The following is a 17,233-nucleotide window of genomic DNA, read 5'->3' as shown; positions in this document are numbered from 1 at the left end:
CGGGACGGGACGAGGGGGGGGGACCGGGGCGGGGCGGGGGGGGGAGGTGGCGATGGCGGCCATTGGAGGCGCGGGGATGAGGCAATGCCCCCCCCCCGGAGCCGCAGACAAAGCCGGGCGGGGCGGGGGGGGGAGGGGGGCAGGGGGCTGCGGCGGGTGCGGGAATGGAGGGGGGGGGACAAGGAGGGGGCAGCACGGCTCGTCGCGACGCTGCCCCCCCCCCCTCCTGGTCCCGGTCCTGTCCTGTCCTGCCGTGCCCCGGCCCTGCCCCGGGGGGGGGCATTTTCCGCCGTGCCCTGGTCCTGGTCATGTCCCCGGTGCGGTGTCACCAGCCGGGTGTCCCCGGGCCCCGGTGCCCAGCTATGGGGGTGGCCCCAGCCACGGCTTTGTCCCCAGCCCTGGGGTGTCCCTGTCCCCATCCATGTCCCTGTCCCCATCCCCGGCCGTGTCCCTGTCCCCATCCCCAGTCACATCCCTGTCCCCAACCCTGGCCGTGTCCCTATCCCCAGCCCTGGGGTGTCCCTGTCCCCATCCCGTCCCTGTCCCCGTCCCCATTCCCGGCCGTGTCCCAGTGCCCCGGTTCCCAGCCACGTCCCGGCCCCCGGTGCCGCCGTGGCCCCGTGCCCATCCCCGCTCCCTCCCAGCCGCCTCTTTGTGTGCCACCCCCGGGGGGGGCCCACCGAGAGGGGGGGGGGTCCTGGGACCGTTCCCAGACTCTGCCCCGGGAATGGCCCCGGCACCAAGTGGCAGCTGCTCTGCGGCAGCTGGTGGGGGGGGGGCACAGCTGGGACATCGGCCGCTCGCCCCCCCGAGCCCCCCCCGCCGTGCCACTGTCCCCCCCACCCAACCCCAGCGGTCCCTATGGGGTGGGGTACGGGGGGGGTGCCGGGGGTCGTCCTCCAGGGCTGGCCTCAGCTGCTGCAGGTGGAGCTGCCAGCATCGCCCCCCCCCCCCCCCCCCCGCGCTGAGAAATCACATTTTTTCTCTGCATTTCCCGCATTACGCGGATTTTTGGGCAGCTCCAGCTCCCTGTTCCCACGTCCCCGCCACCCTCCTGCCCCATGCTCTGCCCCCCCTCTCCCCCCCAAATTTTTTGGGGTGCTGCTAAACCAGGGCAGGGAGCAGGGAGGGGCTGGGGCTCCCCCCCCTGCCCCCTCCCCGGTAATATGGGGCTGCAGACAAAGAGGAGCCGCGATTTGGGCATCGCCCACTGGAACAAAGGCAGCCAGGCTGTGCCCCCCCCTTCCAAAGATTGGGCTCCCCCCGGGTTGTTCATGGGTGTTTGGTGCTCCATGGGGGTGGTCCTGTCCCCCCCCCCATGGGAAACGTGGTCCTGAGCCCCCCAACAGCTCCAGGCTGGTTTTTTTTTTTGGGGGGGGGCTCCCCTTCAATGCCTCCAAGCCGTGGGCAGGGGGGGGCTCAGCGGGGCGCTGGGTGGCTCGACCCCCCCCCAGGCGATGCAAGGTGAAGGGCGAAGGGTGCCGGGGGGGGGGGGGGGGATGTCCCCCTCCCAGACCCTTCCCATCATTAGGTATGGGAGGCCACTCGTCTCCGCGCCGACTGCTGCCAGGCAACTGGCCCTGGTGGCGGGGTTGCTAGGAGAGCGGGGGTGCTAGGACACGGGCTGGGACCCCCCGCTTGGGACCCCCCCCCCCCACATCCCCCTCCCCACATCCATCACCTTGCAGGGCTGGGGGTGCCTGGCGGGGTCGGGACCCCAAATCCCCCAGTGTTTTGCTGCAGGGGAGGGGGTGACCCCATCCCTGACCCCCCCACACACACTGCCTGCCCCCCCCTTTGCTGCAGTGAGGGGGGGGTGATACCATTCCTTTACCCCCCCCCCCATGGCATGGGGGGACCACCAGCCGTGGGCCCGACGCCCAGCCCTATGTGCACTGATTGAGGGGTAAGGGGGGGGCTGGCCCCTCTCACTGCTGTCCCCCAGCTCCCAGCCCCCCTCCCCAGTTCTCAGGGCCCCCCCCCAGGTCCCAGCCGCCCCCCCCGGCTGCTTCCCATCCGCCTGTGCTCTGTTGACTGTTGGTAGCAGCGCGGCAGCTCCTGGTGACTGTTGCTGGGCCCCCGCCGTGTTTGCAGCCCAGGAATGACCGAGCACAGAGGCCATGAGACCCCCCCGAACCCCCCCTCCACATCTGGGTGTCCCCATGGGGACCCCATGAGCCAGCCCCCCCTCAGCACCCAGCCCCGCTCCCCCCACCCAGTGCAGCCCGGAGCTGAGAAGCCAGCGCTGGCTCGGGGCCGGCTGAGGTTTCCAGCTCTGTGTGTCCCCCCCCCGTGCCGCCAGCCCCCCCCGGCTCTGTCTGTCCGTCTGTCTGTCCCCTGAGCATCGATGTGACGGGTTCGCTCAGACGGACGGACGGGGCTGCTCCTCGCCTGGGTGCAGGATGGGGCCCTGGGGTGGTGGGGGCATGGTGGGGGTGGGAGCACCCAGCCTGCCCCCCCCCTTCAAAGAGCTGGGTGTGGGGGGCCCCCCCTGAGCTGCTGGGGACCCCATCCCCATGGGGGGGCACAGTGTGTCCCCACAACCAAGGTGCTCCGTGCCCCCCCCCCCCAGCAGTGCTGGCACTACAAAGCCCCCAAGGGAGCCACAACAGAAAGGACACTGGGGGGGTGGGGGGGGTGAAAGGGGCAGGGGGGGCAGAGCTCGGGGGGGGGGGTCAGGAGACGAGGGGGGGGGCTGCAGGGCTGCAGCGGTGGCGGCGGGGGCTGCGTCTGCTGGGCGTGGGGAGGGGGCTGCAGCCGCGGCACCGCATTGCGGCAAAGCCTGGGATAAAGGCACGGGGAGGTGGCTGCGGGGGGGGAGCCGAGGGGGGAACCGGGGGGGGTCAGAGGGAACCGGGGGGGGAGCCAGGGTGGTGATGCCGCAGCTGGCACATCCCCATGGGGGGGGGGTTCCCATCTCAGGGGGCTCCGGTGGCGCTGGTTTCGAGGGTTGGGCAGCATGGGGGGCACTGGGTGCTCCGGCCCCATGCGTGAGACAGCACCAAAAATGGGGGGGGGGGGGGGCAACGGGGGGGACAGGGGGCACCCAGTGCATGGCACTGAGAAGAGGGGGCCGCGCACAGCCTTGGGGTGGGGCAGCACAGGGGGTCCCGGGGGGATGTGGGGGTCTGGCAGGGTCCCGCTGCTCTCAGGACCCTCCCTTGGGGTAGAAGGGGTGGGGGGCACGAGGCGGTGACCCCGCTGTAAACCCCAGCACGGTGGGCGGGGGGGGGCACAGGGGCTGCCGCGTCCCCGGTCCCTGGGAATTTGACCCCGAACCGCGCCCGCCCCAGCCCAGGGCCAGACGCCGGGGTGCTGTAGGGCAGGGCGGGGGGGGTGGAAGCGTTGTGTGCCCCCTCCCCCCCGGCCCGCCCCACGGGAACGGCCCCGGAGGGAGCGCCCCGGGGGGCTGGCGGCGGAACAAAGGCGGCGGCGGCCGGGAGGCGGCGCGGGGGGGCCCCGAGGGGCTTCCCACGGGGGCGGGGGTGGGCCAGGGAACAAGTTCAAGGATGGAAGACCTCCTCCGAGGTCTCAGGCAGCCCAGTTGCATGATAACGACCCCAAAAAAGGCTGTCCGCGCAGGTAAAGGACCAGCAAGAACTGGTGTGGCTGCCCAAGTCTGAAAAAGGAAGGATCAGAAGTTCAGCAGCGAGGAAGACTCCTGGCCTTCATCAAAAGACCACCAGAGCACCCCGGACCACCACCCAAGGACACCAGTACGCATGCGAATAGGGGGCGGGATCTTATGGTAATGAGTCTTCGGATAACTCATGAATATGCAAAAGCCTTACTGGGATGAATCTGTATTTGTCCCACTCATAAGCACGCTGCCCGTAACCCGTGGTGCGCAAGCTGGGGGGAGTTATCCCCCCAAATTAATTTGGCACCCCCCCAGGTGGGACCCTCTCTGTCCGGCTGCGGGACCTGCTGAGGACGGGACTCCTCTGGGCGCCCCCGGGAGTTCTCGGGAGGACTCCCCTGCTCATTCAGATCACCCCAGGGACAGACAAGGACCATCACAGACGGATGGGGTATGTTGGAAAATGAGGGGATACCTGTAAGTCGTGAGGAGATGTCCTAGGCCAGGTAAAGAGGGGGATGCTGGTGCTCCCCCTGGGTAGGGAATTCCCATAAGGTAGTAGCAGGGTACGTGGTATATGGCATGTTCTGTGGAATTTATGAAATATCTATGAAATAAGATTTCATATGAAATCTGTGAAATAAGGGAGTAGCAGAATAAGGGCTGTGGAACAGTAATTTGGGTTCTCCTGGCTACAACAGCAGGAGCTGTGTGTGGCATTGCCCTAAGTATTGTCATCTGTTGTAGAAGTCCAGTATCGTGTATTAGCATTAGACTTATAAGGGTTGATAAAGATCTGAGGCAAACGGTTATTGGTTCATGATTCACAATACACACGAATTTGATTATTGTTCTAAGTGATATATTCTAGTATGAATAAGTGTAAGGGGCCTCTTTGTGTGATTGTGTGACTGTGCTGTGAGTGAGACGCAGCACCGCGACTCCACTATGCCACGAGGAATATGGCCAGAGAGGGATGAAGTGTAAGAGATTGAGAAAAGACATCATAATGGGAAGAATTTTGAGTGCTATCGATAAAAAGATCCCTCTGGGTTATATCTTGGCCCATTGGAAGGACATTGGTGGGCCACCTGGAGGAAATGTTAATCATGAGACCTTAATTAAGTATTGTAACCAGTGGTGGACATAATGGAGACAAAAAAAATCAGGGTCCAGACTGGGGAGACATTAATCTAATGTTGGGGGAGATGATGGAAACAGAAAAGCAGCTAATTCTTAAGACAGCCTGAGTTCATGTATGAGCTCAGATTGCCAATGGGACCACTAAGAGAACTGTAGACTATTGCATTACCCTGATCGACCCCCACTGAGACCCTAATCACCCCAGAAATTATAAACGGTTACACAAATACCAAAATCTGATTAAATTGGGAATTGAGAACTGATTCTGAAAGCTAAAAGTCATTCAACCCTGTATAGTATCCAACAAGGTCCGAAAGAAACCCCTAAGGAATTTTTGGATCAACTTTGAAATGCAATGAGAAAATATATCAGTTTGGACCTGGCTTCGGAAGACAAACAGAGTTTGTTAGAGAGAAGTTAAAGGTTAGTTTTAGCAATTTTAACCTTAAAAGTATTTGGTAAGGCAGTCTTTCAGGTATCGGGGTTATCTGATGCTTTTACCCAGGTATAAGGAGTCCGCCCTTTCTCTGACATTCTTTCTGCCACCTCATTAATCAGGAGCACTTGGAACAGTCCGTCCCACTCAGGTTGCAGCATTGATTCTCTCCGTGTCCATATCAGAACCCAATCTCCTGCTCGGAATGGATGGATCAAGGCTTCCGAAGGTGGGGTTTGAGCTAATGATCCACAGGTCCTGAGAGATGACAAAGAGGATGACAGCCCGAGTAATCCTTAAGAAAACAGTTATTAAGAAAAGCATCTTTTGTCTCAAATTGAGGTACTTCGTTCCCTTTGTCCAGGTACAGCAATCCAAATATTTCATGTGGTGAAACTCCCACATCTTTTCTTGGTGCAGTTTGAATTCGGAGAAGTGCCAAAGGTAAGCACTTTGTTTGGGGAAGCTGAGTTTCCAGAACTTAGTCAACTGCTTCTTTACTTTCTGATCCTCTCCACCCTTCTAGAAGAGGAAGGATGACCAGGAGCATAAAATTTCCACTTAATTCTTAGAGTCCACATTAGCCCTTGCAATATTTCTGACATAAAGTGATTTCCTTGATCAGAGTCAATATTTTCAACAGCTCCATACCTGGGAGTTATTTGTTCTAGAATTACTTTAGCTACTGTGTTCACACTGAAGGGAAAGCTTCCACCCACCCTGACAAATGATCCACCAAGACTAATAAGTGTTTAAATCTGCCTGCTCTAAGGAGTTCTGTAAAATCTACCTGTACATTTTGGAAGTGTTGAATTCCTGGTTCTCACCCCCTTTGGGCTGATTGCAGATAATTTTCCTATTTGCCTTTTGACATACTACATAACTCTGCAAATTTATTCAGCCAGAGTGTATATAGTCCTACACATAGGTATTGCCATAGCACAGCATCACACATTGCCTGAATTCCCCAATGACCCTCTTGATGTAAAACAGTTAATAGTTGCCTCATTAGCACTTTATTCAACGTTTCTCTCCCATCAGGGAGTATCTATTTTCCTTTGGACTTTGTGACTCCTAATTCCTTAAAAACCTCTTTCTCTTAAAACTTTTTAGTTCTTTTCAGTTTTGGGTATGGGTAGCTCAACAATTCCCTGAATCCTCTCTGGATTTATTTATTCTTCTAGATGCCCGAAATGCTTGACTTCTCTTTCTACGAATTTTAATTTATTATCCAATACTTTCAAGCCCCGTTTTCCCAGAAAGTTTAATAGCTTGTTAATGTTTTCTCCTGTCCTGACAGTAAAAGATCATCCCCGTATGGGAACAGTAACGCCTCCTCCAGAGGTTGGAGTTAATCCAAAATCTTTTCTAGAATTCACCCAAATAAATCAGTGACCCCCAGGTAAAATTGTCTGTATTGCTGCTTTCACCCCGTTTCAGGATCTTTCCTGAAAAAAGGCGAATATACCTGTGCTCTCAGCAAAGAGAGCCCCTCAAATCCCCCCCAAATTCCCCACCCGCGCCTCCCCTGACTTTCGAACCGGGGGCGGGGAGGGGCCTGGAGGGGCGGGGCCTGGAGGGGCGTGGTGGGCGTGGCCCCGCCCTCCCCGTGCCCTGCCCACCGAGGCCCCGCCCCCTCCATATAACGCGCGGCCCCGCGGGGCCCCCCCCGCGATCTTCTCACCGTGGCTCCCAGGCGACCGGCTAGTGAGCGACCATGGTGAGGAGGGGGGGCCGGGGAAGGGACCCCCCCCAGTGCCCCGAGTGGGGTCGGGCTCCGTGGGCTGCGGGCCCCCGCGTGCCTCCCGGTAGTGCGTGGGGCCGGGCCCCGAGGGGGGGCCGGGGTCTCGCGTGTCCCGCGTGGGTGCAGGGGCGCGGGGGCCGTGGGAGGCGCGGGGCCGGGCGTGGGGAGGGGGAGGCTGGGGCAGGGACCCCCGGAGGGGCTCGGTCCCCGTGGGCTGTCCCGGGGCTCCCGTCCCCTTGGTTTTGGGGCGCCCCGTGTGGGTTCTGGGTCTGCTCCCCCCTCCCGAGACTGCGCACCCTGGGGCTCCCCAGGTAGGGGGGAGCCCACCCCGAGAGCCCCCCTGTGGGGTGCGGGCTCCCTGGTGCTGGGAGCACTCCCCACGGGGGGCGGGGAGTCACGCGTGGGGGCAGCCCCCACGTTTCGCCCTGCTCTGCCGGGGGGGAAGCCGGATGGGACCCGAGGGAGGCTCCCGCTAGCATCGGGGCCGTGCTCCCAAAATCTTCGGAGTTTTCTCTCGCCCTGCCCCGAGCCGTGGAACCGGCACCGGTGGCGCCGCGGTGCTGCCGTGAGTCAGGGCTAAAAACGGGTAAAAGCCCTGCACCCAGCTCCCTCGGGTGGGCTGCAGCAGGGGGCAAACCGAATGAGCCCCCCAAACACCTCTCCTGCGCCCCGCAGCGCGAGTGCATCTCCATCCACGTGGGCCAAGCGGGCGTGCAGATCGGCAATGCGTGCTGGGAGCTGTACTGCCTGGAGCACGGCATCCAGCCCGACGGGCAGATGCCCAGCGACAAGACCATCGGCGGGGGGGACGACTCCTTCAACACCTTCTTCAGCGAGACGGGGGCCGGCAAGCACGTGCCGCGGGCCGTCTTCGTGGACCTGGAGCCCACGGTGATCGGTGAGCAAAGGGAGCCGGGGTGGGGGGCGGTGGGTGCCGAGGGGGTGCCCGGTGCTAACAGGGTGCGTGGTGCTGTCCCGCAGACGAGGTGCGCACGGGGACGTACCGGCAGCTCTTCCACCCCGAGCAGCTGATCACGGGCAAGGAGGATGCGGCCAACAACTACGCGCGGGGGCACTACACCATCGGCAAGGAGATCATCGACACCGTGCGCGACCGCATCCGCAAGCTGGTGAGGGGTCCCATGGGGTCTCTGGGGGTGGGTGCCCAGCCCCAGGTGGACCAGATACAATGGGAAGCGGGAGGAGGAGGCGATGAGCACGTCCTTCTCGCTCCATCAGCACGCTGGGATGCATCATTTGGGGAGAACACGTGGGGCTGCCCTGGGGGGGCTGGGACAGGGGAGACAGGTCCGGGCTGTCCCCTGGCTCCGGGCTGTCCCCTCCCCAACGCCTGCCCCAGGGCCCTGTCTGAGCCTGGTGCCAAGCCCGGCTGTGCTGTGGTCAGGACAGGAGGCTGGGACCCTGTGGGCAGTGCAGCCCTGGCGTGGGTGCTGGGGTGGGTGTGGTGGTTTTACATTGCTGGGCAGCTTGAACTCCACCACGGCCGCTCTCTCACTCCTCCTCCTCCTCAGAAGAGGAGGGGGAGAAGAAAAGGAAAGAAACAACTCATGGGGTGAGATAAGGATAATTTAATTAAAGGAAAAAATATGAAAAAAATAAAGGAAAAAGCAGGGCATCAACACATGGAGCTGTAGTTCAGGGGACAGACGTTTCCACAATAGCCCACCCCTCCCTTCTTCCTTTTCCCACCTTATATTGCTGAAAGAGACATCGTATGGCATAGAAAACCTTTGGTCGCTTTAGGACAGCTGCCCTGGTGATGTCCCCTCCCCACCTCTTGCCCATCCCCAGCCTGCTGGCTCTAGGGGGGGTTAGAGGGAGTCCTGATGCTGTGCCAGCACTGCTCAGCAGCAGACACAACACTGGGGGGACACCACTGCTGTTCTAGCTCCACGTGCAGAGCACAGCGCTGCATGGGCTGCTGCAGGGAAAGTTCACTCAGTCCCAGCCAGACCAGCACTGTGGGGCTGGTTGGACTGGTGCGGCTGCCCTGAGCTCTTTGAACCTCGGTTCCCACGCCGGGGCCAGCGCCGTGGTTAGCCGGACCTGCTGTGCCGCCGGCTCTGCCCTGGGTGCTCCTGGCACATCAAAGGCTGCACCACGCTGCCTGCGGGCTGGCTCCAGACACGAGGCTCCAGCTGCCTCTGTGCCAGGGCACGAAGCCATGGCTGACCTGCTCCAAACCCCTTCCATCTCTCCTCCTAGGCTGAGCAATGCACGGGGCTGCAGGGCTTCCTGGTCTTCCACAGCTTCGGGGGCGGCACCGGCTCCGGCTTCACCTCCCTGCTCATGGAGCGCCTCTCGGTCGACTACGGCAAGAAGTCCAAGCTGGAGTTCTCCATCTACCCGGCCCCGCAGGTCTCCACGGCCGTGGTGGAGCCCTACAACTCCATCCTCACCACCCACACCACGCTGGAGCACTCCGACTGCGCCTTCATGGTGGACAACGAGGCCATCTACGACATCTGCCGCAGGAACCTGGACATCGAGAGGCCCACCTACACCAACCTCAACCGGTTGATAGGCCAGATCGTGTCGTCCATCACGGCCTCCCTGCGCTTCGACGGGGCCCTCAACGTTGACCTGACCGAGTTCCAGACCAACCTGGTGCCGTACCCGCGCATCCACTTCCCCCTGGCCACCTACGCCCCCGTCATCTCGGCCGAGAAGGCTTACCACGAGCAGCTCTCGGTGGCCGAGATCACCAACGCCTGCTTCGAGCCGGCCAACCAGATGGTGAAGTGCGACCCGCGGCACGGCAAGTACATGGCGTGCTGCCTGCTGTACCGCGGGGACGTGGTGCCCAAGGACGTCAACGCCGCCATCGCCACCATCAAGACCAAGCGCACCATCCAGTTCGTGGACTGGTGCCCGACGGGTTTCAAGGTGGGCATCAACTACCAGCCTCCCACGGTGGTGCCCGGGGGGGACCTGGCCAAGGTGCAGCGTGCTGTCTGCATGCTGAGCAACACCACGGCCATCGCCGAGGCCTGGGCCCGCCTGGACCACAAGTTCGACCTGATGTATGCCAAGCGTGCCTTCGTGCACTGGTACGTGGGGGAGGGCATGGAGGAGGGGGAGTTCTCGGAGGCCAGGGAGGACATGGCCGCCCTGGAGAAGGATTACGAGGAGGTGGGGGCTGACAGCGTGGAGGGCGACGAGGAGGGGGAGTACTAGTGCCTTGTCTGTTCTGCCAGCTGCACCACGAGCTGTTCATTAAAAGCCCACCTTGCATCACCCTGCCTCTCTCGCTTATTGTCCCTACACACTCTGCGTCACGCTCACCTGGGCAGGACCCCCCAGGTGATGATATTTTGGGGGCTTCCTTGTGGGTTGGGGCTTTCCTGCAGGCTGGTGGGAGGCACCTTGGGTGGGTTACACGGTGCTGGGCTGTCTGCACAGCGCCTGGACTGGGGGCTGAGCCCTCGCCCGTGCCATACGGTGTCCCTGGGGCTCCCCGTAACCCTGCTGTGCTGCCACACGAGGGGGAGACCCTGGGGGTGACCCCTGGGGATGCTTGGAAGCCCCACGGTACCTCGCACCCTGCCCCTAATCGTGGCCGGGGCTGTCCCCAGATGCCCTCCAGCACCAGTCCTTGGTCCTCAGATGCCCTCCAGCATTGGTGCATGGGCGGGGAGCAGGATGCGGCCCTGAGCAGGGCTGGGTTAGCCCTGGGCACTGATGCAGACGGGCCCTACGTGGCGTCGCAGCTCCTGGGCTGCCTGGCGTCGCTCTGCGGAGCCTGGGGGGGCTGCTGGGCTTGGTGGGGAGCGGAGACCCCCCCCCGCAGCACCCGGCCGCTTCCCGTAAAGCACCGCCCTGCTGCAGCCATGCCCGGGAAGGGGGAGGGGGGGATGGAGGGGGGCCAAGGCCCGTTATTCAGCGCTGCCCCTGTGCATGGTGGCTCTGCAGAAGCCAAGTCACGGCCCCGGGGGGGGGGGGGGGGCGGACAGGGTGCCCCCTCCCTTGGCTGCTGGGGACACTGGGGACAGGGCCTGCAGCGCTCTGGGCAGGGGGCACCCAGCTGGGGGGGGGGGCTCTGCGGAGCCTTGCAGAAGTCCAAATGGGTCTCCCTTTGCAGCCCCACGTGGGGGGTGGCAGCAGTGTCCCCCCAGCCCCACCCCACACTATGTCAGGGACCCCCCCGCGATTCCTTCCCGTGCACCCCCCGGCACCTCTCCTGCACCCCCGCACCCCCGCTGCTCCCGGCCCCGCTCCCCGCGCATCCCCCCCCCCACACACCCGGTGCCATCGTTCCCCGCGCCCCCGGGGCGCTCCCCGCAGCCCGAGGCGGGGGCGGGCCGCGCTCCCCCCTCCCGCAACCCCGTCCTCTCGCTACCGGAGCCCCCCGGCGGGGCGGAGCAGCCTCCCGCTATAAACGACCGGAGCCTGGGGCCGCCGCCGCCTCCCCGCCGCTGCCATGGACCGAGGCGGCCGCGCCCCCCCCGCGCCCCGCCGCGCCCCCGGGGTCCCACCGGCCCCGGTCTCCGCCGCTCCCGGGCGCTTGGCGGAGGCGGCGGCCGCAAGGGGAGCGGAGCGGGCGGAGCTGGCGGCGCTCAACGATCGTTTCGCGGCGTTCCTGGAACGGGTGCGGGCGCTGGAGCGGCAGAACGGGGCCCTGCGCTCCGCCCTGGGCCGCGCCGCCGCCGCCGCCGCCCCCCGAGCCGCGGGGCTGGTGCAGGGCGAGCTCCGGGGGCTGCGGGACCGGCTGCAGCGCCTCGGCCGGGACCGCGATCGCCTCCAAGCCGAGCGCGACGGGCTGGCCGCCGAGCTGCGGGGGCTGCGGCAGCGGTGGGCGGTGGGACCGGCACCGGGGGGGAACCGGGGAACGGCCCGGGAGGGGCGGCGGTGGGGAGTGGGGGGCGAGGGGGGATGCGCCGGGGTGGGCACCGGGGGGTGAACCGGGATAGGGACCGGGGGGGGAACCGGGATGCGCTGGGTAGGGACCGGGAGTGTCCCGGTGACAGGGACGTGCGCCGGGATGGGGAGCTGGGGGTGCCCCAAGGAACATTGGGGTGGGCACCGGGGGGTGCCCCGGGACGCCCTGGAGAAGGCACCGGGATGGGGGTGATGGAGACACCCCGGGAGTGAAGTGGGGATGGGGACGGGGGGCGCCGGGGCTGTTGGGGAGGGGACCGGGGCACGCAGCGGGGTGCTCTGGGGGGAACCGGGGGTCTTTTGGGGAGGGTCCAGGGGGTGCAGCCGGTGTGCGCTGGGGAAAGCTGTGGGGATGCACGGGGGAGGCTGGGGGGGAGCGAGGGACTGCGGAAGGGTGGGGCCCAGGGCAGGGCGCAGGGTCCCCGCCTTGCAGGAGGGGACGCACTGGGAGCAAACTGGGACGAGCACTGGGAGGAGGTGGGGCCAGAGGTGGACCTGGGCCCCCCGGGGAGGAGCAGGTCCCAGTGAGGGATCCTATAGGGCTGCAATGGGGTGGGGGCCCTGCCCCAAGGCACTGCAACAGGGACCGGGGTGGGGGACCCCAGGGATCTGTGGGTTCTGCGGGGTGGGGGTGGGCCTGCCTGCAGCTGGGGGGTGCGAGGGGGGGACCTCAGGTTTGTGGGGCCCCTCTTCCTCCTCCTCTCCCATCCCCTGCACTGTGCAGGGGGACCCAGAGAGTGGCAGGCTCAGGGTGGGGGGTCTGCACCCCTTCCCCCTCCTTCCTTCTCACCGCTGCTGCCCCCCAGGCTGGAAGATGAGATGCAGAAGCGGGAGGATGCGGAGAAGAGCCTCGTGCTGTTCCGCAAGGTGAGCGGGTGGGGGTCCCCGTCCCCCACGCACCCCACACAGTCCTGAGCCTCTGTGCAAAGTCTTGGCGATGCACCGGGTGCCCCCCAAGGGAGGGGGGGACATGGTGGGGGTCCTGGGGGTCCCGTTCCTTTTGTATTCCCCTCGGCTTAGCCTGGACTCTCCTTGCAGGACGTGGACGACGCCACGCTGTCCCGCCTGGAGCTGGAGCGCAAAATTGAGCTGCTGATGGACGAGATCGGCTTCCTGAAGAAGCTGCACGAGGAGGTGGGGGCCAGGGCTGTGGGACGGCGAGGGAGGTGGGACGGGGGGATGCCGGCGTGACCTCCCACGTGCCGTGGCACCCCAGGAGCTGCGGGACCTGGAGGTGAGCGCGCAGAGCCAGCAGGCGGAGGTGCAGGTGGAGCTCCGGCAGCCGGACCTGACGGCCGCGCTGCGCGACATCCGCACCCAGTACGAGAGCATCGCCGTCAAGAACCTGCAGGAAGCCGAGGAGTGGTACAAGTCGAAGGTACCCGGGGACATGGGGGGGACACGGGGAGGGGGCGGGATGCCCCCGCAGCCCTGACACCCCCGCCCTGGTCCTCGCAGTTCGCCGATCTCTCAGACGCGGCCAACCGCAACCACGAGGCGCTGCGGCTGGCGAGGCAGGAGATGAACGAGTCCCGGCGGCAGATCCAGAGCCTCACCTGCGAGGTGGACGGGCTGAAGGGCATGGTGAGCACCTGGGGATACGGGGGGGGACACGCAGGGACCAGCCGCAGCCCCCTGCCGCCCCTTCTCCCCCCCTCCCCGCAGAACGAGGCGCTGCAGCGGCAGATGCGGGAGATGGAGGATGAGTTCGGGGTGGAGATCGGGAGCTACCAGGACGTGGTGGGGCGGCTGGAGCAGGAGATCCAGCACATGAAGGAGGAGATGGCGCGGCACCTGCGCGAGTACCAGGACCTGCTCAACATCAAGATGGCCCTGGACATCGAGATCGCCACGTACCGCAAGCTGCTGGAGGGCGAGGAGAGCCGGTGAGGGGCCGCGGTGGTCCCGCTGGGGAGGGCAGCACTCGGGCTGGGACACGAGGGAGGGAGCAGCACCCGTGGCCTCGTGTCCCTGTCGACGCTGGGAGCCCTACGGGGTGCAGCCATGCGAACCCTGGCCATAGAACAGGGTCACCCCCCACCCCGGTCACCCCCTTGTTACGGAATTTAACTGCTCCGCGCCTCGCTGCCGCGCTCGGAGAAGTGCCCTGAGAATTTCTCGCTGCACACACACAAAAAAACAAGGCCAGGCAGGGGAGCTGCCCCAGCCCTGCTGCCACCCGAGCTCCTCCCGCAGCCGAGGGCTCAGCATGGGACAGGGTCACCGCGACCCCCCCGCACCCCCCCTCACCCCCCTCTCCCTCCCCAGGGCCACCTTCCCCCCGCACCCCGCTGCCTCCTTCAGCACCAGAAGCTCAGGTGAGGGCTGGCCGGGCTGAGGGGGGGAGCCCACATTTGGGGGGACGGGGACCCCTGGAGGGTGCAGCTGCATCCTTTGGGGCCGTGCCCCCCCCCCCCCCAACCTGCACCCCGAGGTCCCGCTGGGGGGCTGACGGCTTCTCCATGCCCCAGTGCTTGAGCTGGAGCCGGTGCCGAGCCCCGTGCGGAGGATGCTGCTCATCAAAACCATCGAGACGAGGGACGGGCAGGTAAGCAACGGGGGGCTGAACCCCCCCCCGGTGTGGGAATGACCCCCCCGGTGCGGGGCTGACCCCCCAGATGTGGGGCTGACCCCCAAATTCTCCCCCCGCAGCAGGTGGTGACGGAGTCGCACAAGGAGCGAGCGGAGCCCAAATGAGGAGGGGGCTCCCGGTGCCTCCCCCCGGTGCTGCCCCCACCGACGGAGGCCAGAGTGGACCCCCCGGTGTGGGCCGGGGAGCGGGGCCGCCCCCCCGTGCCCCCCCCCCCCCGTATTTATCGCTGGTTCTCGCCCTCTGGTTCTCCCCGTGCCGCCGCCGCGGGCGGATTTTCCGTTGTACCGAGCGCGCCCCCCCCCACACCCCGCCCCGGTGCTGCCCCCCCCGGGGGTGGGCAGGGGACAGGGAGGCCCTGGGGGGGGCCGGGTGCTGCCCCCCCCGTCGTCCCCGTTCGCGCTTGAGCGGCAAATAAAGGCTGGAGCCCGGAGGCGGCGCTGTCGGTGGCGGTACCGGGGGTCGGCACCGGGACCGGGACCGGGGACCCTTCCCCATCGGTGTTACGCGGCCCCCCCGGGGGCGAGGAGAGCCGGGTCCTGGACCCCCCCGGGACGCCCCCGTTCCCCCCGGGACCCGCTCCGGCCTTGGGGCTGTCCCGAGGCTGCTCGGTTCCAGCCCGGGGATGGGGCTGGGGGCGGCACCGCTGCGACCCCAGCCCCAAATACCACCGGGTCCCCCCCCCCGGGGCTGCGGGGGGAGGGCGAGCACGGCCCGGCCAGCGCCCCCCCAACCCCACCCATCCCGGGGCATTTTTTTTTTTTTTGGGGGGGGGTCCTCAGCCCACCCCTAAGCCCCCCCTGCATCCTCAGCAAACACACGGAGCGGTGAAGGCAGGGGGGTGCCCCCCCCCGCAGGACCCAGGTGTTTGGGTGCTGCCCCCCCACCCCATAACTGTGCCCCCCCCCCCCGAGCCGTGCTGGCCCCTGTCCTGCCCGGTGAGCAGCGAAGCGGGGTCATGGGGGGGGAGGGGGGGCACGGGGGGGGGGTCAGACCCTGCCGGTGCCGCGGTCCCTTCCTGGGCCGGGGGCACCGCGGGGGGGGGGGCGCAGGGACCCCCACAAACCGCGGGGGGGCGCCCAAGCTGCACGGCCGGGTCCGCTCCTTCCCCAGGAGAGCGCATCCACGCTGCCAGCCCCCCCCCTCGAATGAAAGCAGCACCCCAGGTACGCCCCCTGCCGCCCCCCACACACACACGCTGCCTTGGGGGGGTCGTGCCGGGGCTCAGGACCCCCCCATGCCCCCCAGCCGCAGGCACTGAGCCCCCCAGAGCATCCTCCAACGTTGGTTTGTATGAGGGGGGGGTTAAGGGACAGGTGCCAGTGCTGCCCCCCCCCCCAAAAAAAAATCCCCCCCCCACTGTCTTGCCCTGGGGTGTCCAAAGGGAGCTTCTTCTGCATGCTCACCCCCCCCAGCCGCATGTGGGGCACCCACCAGGGGGGTGACAAAGTGGGGGGGGGGGCGAATGCAGCGCTGGCTCTGCCCAAGGCTCAGGTGGGGTGCTCTTGGGGGGGGGGGGGGGGGAGATGGACGGACCCTGGGTGAGGGGAGGGAGACCTGGGGTCAGAGGGGGAGCGGGGAGAGGGGCAGGGGGGACATTCCCTGGGGAGGTGGAGGGGACTGCGTGGGGCAGGGAGGTGGGGGGCACCCTGGGGTGCCCCCCCCATGCCGGGGGTGTCCCACGCAGAGCTGTTCGCTCAGGCTTTCCCCCCGCAGCGTGTGCCCCTGCTGCCGCAGGACCTTCCCAGCAGGATAGGTGCTCAGGAACCTTTGGGGTCCTGGTCCCCCTGTGTCCCCCCCCCCCCCCCTCACCTCCCCCAGGCCCCCTGCAAACACCCGGGGCAGCTGTGACCACGTCCACCCCCCCCCCGGGGCTGGGGGCTGCCCCCATGGGCACCCCCACGCTGCCAATAAACTCCTCTGTGCTGCACCTTGCTGGGGGGGTCTCTGTGGGTGCTGGGGGTGTTGGGAACCCCTGCCCTCCCCTGCACCCTTGGATGCTGTCCCTCCCGCCCCCTCTCCCCCCCCCCCCCCCAATGGCCAGGCAGTGCCCACGCTGGGGAGGCTCGGGGTTGTGGTGTGGGGGGGGGGGCATTTTGGGGCATCCTCCTGCCACCCTGGGGACCCCAAATGCTGCCAGGGCACGCAGTGGTCCCAGCGTGCTCCCCCCCCCAAAAAAAGTGTGCATGGTGAAGGGGGGGGGGGCCCTTCGCATCCCCGGGGGGGCCCTTCCCATCCAGCATGGCCCAAAGCTGCCCGTTCTCATCCTCGCCAGCAGCCCCAAATTTGTTACCAGCACGGTGGTGACGGGCAGATGGGGCCAGCACCGAGCAGGGGGGGGTCACTGCCCCCCCCCTCGGTCCCCAGTGTCCCCCCCCACGCTGTCCCCAGGAGGCAGCAGCCGCGTCTCCAAACCCAGCGTGGTTTATTGGGGGAACACGAGCCCAGCGATCAGCCGCAGGGTTTGGGGATGGGGGGCTCCGGGGGGGCAGACGGGAGAGCACTGGGCCCCCCCCCAGTCCCCCCAGTGTCCTTGGGGGTGCTGGCATGCGAGGGTGCGTGGAACACAATGGGGGGGGGGGGGAATCACAGGATTTGGGGGTGTGCTCGAGGGGCATTTACACCTGGGGGGGCTGCTGCGTGCACGCGGGTGTGCAGGGAGCCGCTGTGCGAGCGTGCACGCGGGTGTGCGCGGGGTGGGGGGCACGGGGGGGGGGCTGCGAGGTGTTTGTGCACATGGTGTGCGCGTGGGGCACCAAGCCGGGGGGGGGGAGGCGTGTGTGCGCGCGCATGGGGGGGATCCTCGTGGGTGTCCCATCACCCTGGGGACGTTTCGGGGCG

The 17,233-nt window shown here is 66.0% G+C and overlaps 2 protein-coding genes and 1 long non-coding RNA gene across 4 annotated transcripts; all 3 read left to right on the top strand.

Annotated features, from left to right (window-relative positions):
• Positions 1–3,520: 3,520 nt before the first annotated feature.
• On the top strand, positions 3,521–5,614 carry LOC311424670. 2 transcript variants are annotated; one of them, XR_014686153.1, is made up of 2 exons: positions 3,521–3,716; positions 3,896–5,614. It is a non-coding gene; the product is annotated as an uncharacterized lncRNA (long non-coding RNA). The 2 variants fall into 2 exon arrangements; XR_014686154.1 differs by having other exon boundaries at positions 3,521–3,748.
• Positions 5,615–6,779: 1,165 nt separating this feature from the next.
• On the top strand, positions 6,780–10,161 carry LOC311424648 (tubulin alpha-1C chain-like). The gene is made up of 4 exons (XM_084499975.1): positions 6,780–6,879; positions 7,579–7,801; positions 7,885–8,033; positions 9,130–10,161. Exons 1-4 carry the CDS (start codon positions 6,877–6,879, stop codon positions 10,099–10,101), a joined length of 1,347 nt encoding a protein of 448 aa, XP_084356101.1. The 5' UTR covers positions 6,780–6,876; the 3' UTR covers positions 10,102–10,161.
• A 1,183-nt stretch (positions 10,162–11,344) lies between these two features.
• PRPH (peripherin) lies at positions 11,345–14,823 on the top strand (the record flags this gene model as incomplete). Its single annotated transcript, XM_084499983.1, has 9 exons — positions 11,345–11,715; positions 12,609–12,669; positions 12,841–12,936; positions 13,019–13,180; positions 13,261–13,386; positions 13,468–13,688; positions 14,071–14,120; positions 14,274–14,350; positions 14,455–14,823. The coding sequence occupies 9 exons, from the start codon at positions 11,345–11,347 to the stop codon at positions 14,497–14,499; spliced, it is 1,209 nt and encodes a 402-aa protein (XP_084356109.1). The 3' UTR covers positions 14,500–14,823.
• Positions 14,824–17,233: the final 2,410 nt, after the last annotated feature.

The sequence above is a fragment of the Aythya ferina genome (assembly GCF_964211825.1).
Source record: "Aythya ferina genome assembly, chromosome: 28".
NCBI lineage: Eukaryota > Metazoa > Chordata > Aves > Anseriformes > Anatidae > Aythya > Aythya ferina.
This window is presented reverse-complemented; position numbering and strand designations above follow the sequence as displayed.

Bases quoted from the DNA above. Each gene is read 5' to 3' on its own strand.
- LOC311424648 (XM_084499975.1), top strand. The intron at 7,802-7,884 runs GTGAGCAAAGGG...GCTGTCCCGCAG, and splicing joins CCTGGAGCCCACGGTGATCG to ACGAGGTGCGCACGGGGACG. The intron at 8,034-9,129 runs GTGAGGGGTCCC...CTCTCCTCCTAG, and splicing joins GCGACCGCATCCGCAAGCTG to GCTGAGCAATGCACGGGGCT.